Source organism: Charadrius vociferus, unplaced genomic scaffold (assembly GCF_000708025.1).
Source record: "Charadrius vociferus isolate BGI_N301 unplaced genomic scaffold, ASM70802v2 scaffold559, whole genome shotgun sequence".
In the NCBI taxonomy this organism is placed as follows: Eukaryota; Metazoa; Chordata; class Aves; order Charadriiformes; family Charadriidae; genus Charadrius; species Charadrius vociferus.
Window position 1 is genome coordinate 214,993 of NW_009650252.1, and position 5,557 is coordinate 220,549.

Sequence of the window (5,557 nt, forward strand, 5' to 3'; positions counted from 1 at the left end):
AGGAGCTTGGACACAGCCCCCTTCGAGCAAGCCGTGGCAGGGCCTTAGCGCAAGTGGCCCAGAGTACAGAGCATAGATCACCCTCTACCGCCCATACGATGGAGGCCTCGGGGAGGGTTTAACGCACCATGCCGTCAGTCCCCCAGTGCCATCAGAGCAGAAGCCTGGCTCACAACCTCTGCAGTCGAGGGCTGTGCCTCCGGCCTTGGGCCCAAGCCCTGTTCTAGCTCAGCAAGCAGTCCTACAGTTCTCTCTGATTCACAGCCTGCCTCATCGTCACCACACTCGGCTTCCCTCCGGAGGAGCTCCCACAGCCACTCGGAGACAAAAGGCTCCTCTTGCTTCTCCTCCACGATTCTGCTCTGGGTGCCAGGGCAAGAGCTGGAGCAGCTGCTTACCCACTTACACTGAGAGGCCACCATTGTACTGACTTTTGAGGTAGAAAGAAGGCAATAGTAATAGGTGTCCCTACTGCTCATGCCCAGATGCTGCAGTGCTAGCAGAGGACTACAGCTTCTCAAGGCTGTGCTTTCCCCCAGCTTCTCCTGGGTCATGCTACCGCGGCAACCTTGGCCGACCCGAATCTGTCCCATGCGGTAATATTGTCACGTGCTGGCTTGCCTGCCTGCTCACACTGTTGGCTGTTGGGAAGGGTGACTGAGGGAACGCGGGGAATTAGGAGCAGGGTTTGTCATCACGCGCTGGAAGACTCATCAAGCGTGCAGGCTGGGGCTGTGCTTGGTGTGGCGCAGGGGCGCACTTGCTACGCGCTGCACTCAGAGGTGTTTACCTGACCAGGGTAGCCGTACGTTGTTCTAGTCCCTTCCATCTCTGCTGCCTCTACAGCCTATTGAAGGTTTTGTTCCTTTAAAAAGCAAGTTTCTGACCTTTTAGATTATTTTAAGCTCTCCCCACAGTCAGCTATCAGCATTAAATGAATTTTTGGCAGTTAAAAGGAAAAAAGTTGATTGCACTCTACAAAGGTAAGGTAAGGCCTGGGATAAACACAAAGGAAAGAGGGCAAACGTTTTGGCTTTAGAAAGTCAAGGAAATTTATTTCCTGAGGTCATGAGACAGGAAGTAGATTCCTAGCCACAGTAAAGGAGGTCTCCTAATGAAGGCGAGAATGCCTAGTAAGACATGCTCAAGAGAGCAGATTGCTCTGCTAGCGCTTGGGAAGCTGCAAATCTTAGCCACTTTGAGTCAATCATGAAGTTTCTAACAAAAACACACACATTTAGTGTTTGAATCTGAGTAGAAGTCTTATTCCAAAGGAGGAAAGAATATCCATCAAGAGATGAGGGTGGGTCCTAGCCACGGTGATAGCTGAGGGGAGCAGGATGGGGTCTAGCACTCCAGACACCATTAGGAGACCTCTTGGGGCAATTGACTTGTGCTCCAGCCGCTGGGTCAGATTTCAGACAGGAAGTATTTGTGGCAGGTTAGTGTCAGGTCAGTGGGCTGGAGGAGTTTCTGCTTCCAGGTCATTATCGTTTGGGTCCCCAGGGAAGAGTCTTGGGGGCCACTTGAGCCCCAAAGCTGGGGAAGTCTTCAGAACTGCTCATATCAGGGGCCTAGAGCAAACAAAAAGGGAACAAGTTAAGCTCCTGCCCTGCTGCAAACCTGCACGGTGCGCCCCTGAGCTAAGCAGCATTTCTGATGTCCCACGAGCAGAGACAATGGGCGAGGGCTGACAAGGATCATTATGGCCTTACGACTGCCCAGGATGGACAGTCAATCCATCTAGAGATGACATGTAGGAGGGTGTAGATAGGAGCAAATGGCGGGCGGATCAAGGGCTCTGTGGGTCCAGCCTCAGTAATTCGGTCACTGGAGTGGGGTCAGGCCAGTCCTGCAGCAGCGCTGGGGCAGCTGAGGACAGAGCTGCTACACGTCCCAGCTCACTGCTCCCAGCCAGAACACAGCTGCAAACGTTGAGGCAGTTCTGTGCTGCAGCAGGAGTCAGAAGTCCCAGGGCTCCGTCCCCAATCCTAAAAACAACACAATCTGGCAGGACACTTTCTTGTAAGGGTCCCCCATTCCCCAACAGCTCCACAATGGGGTAGTCAGTGTGGGTAAGATGTTTGGAAGAGAGAGACAGCAGTGCTTTGGAAGCTGGAGAGGCAAAGCCCAGGACTGCTCTCAGCTTGCACGGGCCACAAAGAGCAAGGAGGGCCCTTCCTTGCTTTCTCTGCCACCAAGGGAGGGAGAGTTCTCTGTTTCCCCAGCCAAGGTTGGAGGGCCAGACCTCCTTGGCAGAGGGTGCCACACGCCCTGTGCCCCCAGCCCCGTAGTAGAAGCAGCACTCGCCTTTTCGTTGTTGACAGTGGCCCACGGGGCATCTCTCACCACAAAGCCCTTGGATGGGGCCTTGGACTCTTCATGTGAAGAGGGCTTCATATACACCTGCATTGCTTCGTTGTCCACCACATCTGCAAGCTGCAGTGACATGGCCCAGTTAGGGGCGGATCTTGATAGTTCCTCAAACTGGTATAAACACCTCCCCCCACCATCTCACCATGCTGCAACCTGTCCAAGGTTACCAGCCTGTTCTACAATGACTGAACAGTGTTTCTGCACTCGTCTGAGGGCCACCAACTCCCAATTGATGCAAAGCTGCAGCAAGGCAAGCATGTGCACATTCTGGTGGCGTCCCAACCCTCTCATTCATTGTCCTCCCCTGGACAGTGGGGGCACACCTTGCACTGCTTTGCACCCAGTTAGTCTGAGGGACAGTTGCAGATGAGGGCTGACTGCCACCTGCACAGGGCTCGAGTTCCCCGATGCAGTGGTAGAAAATACCACTTTGGAGATACTTCAAACATCCAGCTCTGTGGCAGATGAAATCTTTGCTAAGCCCCTGCACAGATTAGCTGAACACTTACATATTCCTCCTCCAAGTTCAGGATGTGATCAATAGCTTCTTCCACGTTCTCAGGGAGTCCTGTCACAGTCACACAGTTGGGGTCGGGAGCTCCACTCTGGGGAAAGCGAATATCCACCTGCAACACAAGGAACAGGACAGGACTTACATCTGCACATCTGAAAAGCCACCGACTCCCCACAACCCTTGGCATTAGATTCACAGAAGAGAAAAGCCCTGATCTGTTCACTGCCCTAAGTCTGTTTAGGACCTCCATAGTTCAGACACTGGACTGGGTGTACTGGAACATGCCCTGAAGCCTGTCCGGTTCCCCTGTGAAGGAAGGCAGAACAGAGTCTGCAGTAACAACCCATCTTCCAGCAGCCCCTGCTGTTCTCCCTGCCCAGAGGTCCACTGCCTTCTGTGCAGCACTTGCAGCAGAGGCAGAAGACGGCTGCATTTTCAGACAGTGGCCTCACACTGCTGCAAGCATTTTCACCATCAAGCCATTAGCACAACGCACAATAAGCTTTCTGTCTCCTCCACAGATAAGAGTAATTCTGGCTGACATTCACTTTATGGAGCTGGCTTAGTGTATCCCATACACAGCCACGGAGCTCTCTCACAGCTTGCCTTCCAGATGGGTGCAGGGAAGCCACACAAGATAGGACTGAAAACCAAAGGCTGTTTATTTGGGATCTCATTTCAACAGCTTAGCCCAGCCAAGATGCAAGTCTCCAAAGCCTCATCACTCTGGATTCGCAGTCACTACTGTCCCTGTAGTAAAGCATGCTGCTACTGCCACACGCTGTCAGGGGCAAAGGCAAAGCCTTTCCCAGAGTCAGCTGACCTTGCCAAATCTGGAACTCTGAGCATGTGCCAAGATTCCCAAAGTCAAGCAAATCAACAGTGGCTGAGAGAGACAAAGCAATCCAGAGGACTTCCTTGAGTTAAGCTCAAGCTGAAAGGGTCTGGGTACAGTCTCCTCCCACAGCCCCCCAGCAACAGGCCTGGCTGTCTACTCCCAGTAATCGGAGTAGCTGACATAACCACCTCCTCCCTTTGAAGACCATCTGGGACCCTGTCTGCAAGAAACCCACTAAATGGCCTACAGATGGGGACAGAGCTGAGTGCCGTTTGCAGGGCCAACCCAGAGCACCAAGGAAGCATTTCCAGGTTCCTCTCCTGGCTGTTTTCCATCAAGACAGGAAGAGCTCAGCCTCCTCCCTGCCTGGCTCCCAGAAGAAGGATGACTCGGAGCTGAGGTCGTGTGGGGATGCTTCAGCTCGTCTCTGGGCATGGTGTCCAGATAGCCCAGCTGCCCAGGGCATAGCAGGGTGTCCTGGCCCAGGGATTCTGCTCACATGCTTGTGGTGACAGAGCTGGAGGTGAGCAGAACAGCACTGGCTTTTCTTTTGTGCCTGTTCCAGCTAAGGTGCTTAAAAGACACAAGGACCACAAGATGTAAGCCTCACACTCCTGAATTCAGGCCCTAGCACCATGCCACTACCAAGGCTCTTAGCACAGGAGCAAGCGGCACCACTGGCCACCCAGGCCCAGCCCAACCTGTGCTGAATTGCCCCACTGCTCACCTTGAACTCATCCATGATTTTGCGGATGGCTTTACCACGTGCACCAATGATGCGTGCGTGAACACGATGGTCCAGAGTGACATCCTCAGAGACCATCTGCTCCAGCTCACCAACGATCTTCATGATGGCATCCCGGGCAGCCTCAGCATTCTTCTCATAGCCAGTGATGGTGATCTGGTCCTGGGCCTGAGGCACAGGGAAATGTATGAGACCGGACTCATAAGCAGCTGAGCAAGCCTTCTCCCTGCTAATCCCTTTTGCCCTCCACCTTATCCGAAGGCGGCGCAGGGAGTTCAGAGCCCTAGAGAAGATGTTGTACTTCCTATGCTCAGAGACAACCAGCAGCCCTCCTTGCACCCCCTCTGATCTCTTACCTGGCTTTCATCATCCTTGTCGGGGAACTGGATGTTGACCTCATGCTCTGTGCGTATCTGGGTGATCACTGCTCCCTTCCGCCCAATGATTTTAGGGTGATACTTGGGATCCACAGTGACTGTCAGCTTGAAGCTTCGCAAGGCCTGGAACAGGAGAAGCAGAGTGAGATACAACAGCAGGGAACACATTGTGACTGATCCAGTGATGTCCATCTAAGTCCCAGTGTTTCCTTCTGGCTTCTGAGATGTGTGGAACAGATTCTGCAGGGTCATGCTTGAGTGTACGTGGTTACAGAAGAGCACCCAAGACATCCATCTGCCGGGGCCTTGTGCTTTTGCCAAGTTCAACAGGAAACGACAAGTAGCAAACTCACCCCTCACCTATTTATTCAGAGCTGTGATAAGGACTCAATAGGTACAGAGAGACTCCTAGCACAGTGGGGTTCCCACCCTGCAGTGTCTGAGTGGTATATGAAGCTGTGACAGAGCCCTGGACAGTCCAAAGCTACCTAAAGTAGAATCCCAAGACTGTCCTGTCAGTTCATGTTAAACGAGTTACATTTGGGTAACCCACTCATGAGCACTCCACACCCGCAGAGTACCTAAGGGTGCTCTTAAAAGGCGAGGGGTTCCAGGAGTCTGCACAACTTTTGAAAGGGACACCCAGAGGCTGAAGCCTCATTTGGCTGGAGGGAAGGACAGGCATAGGCCTTACCCGATCCTCGTGC

General features: G+C 53.1%; 1 protein-coding gene across 1 annotated transcript in view; it reads right to left on the minus strand.

Annotated features, from left to right (window-relative positions):
- Window positions 1-1,027: 1,027 nt before the first annotated feature.
- Window positions 1,028-5,557, minus strand: part of HDLBP (high density lipoprotein binding protein) — a 19,740-nt gene continuing 15,210 nt past the window's right edge. Inside the window, 6 exon segments of the mRNA XM_009893071.1 lie at window positions 1,028-1,574; window positions 2,311-2,439; window positions 2,886-3,002; window positions 4,456-4,641; window positions 4,830-4,973; window positions 5,545-5,557. The exon segment at window positions 5,545-5,557 is cut by the window's right edge and continues 19 nt beyond it. Of these exon segments, the coding sequence (XP_009891373.1) occupies window positions 1,488-1,574; window positions 2,311-2,439; window positions 2,886-3,002; window positions 4,456-4,641; window positions 4,830-4,973; window positions 5,545-5,557 (676 nt within the window). The 3' untranslated portion in view covers window positions 1,028-1,487.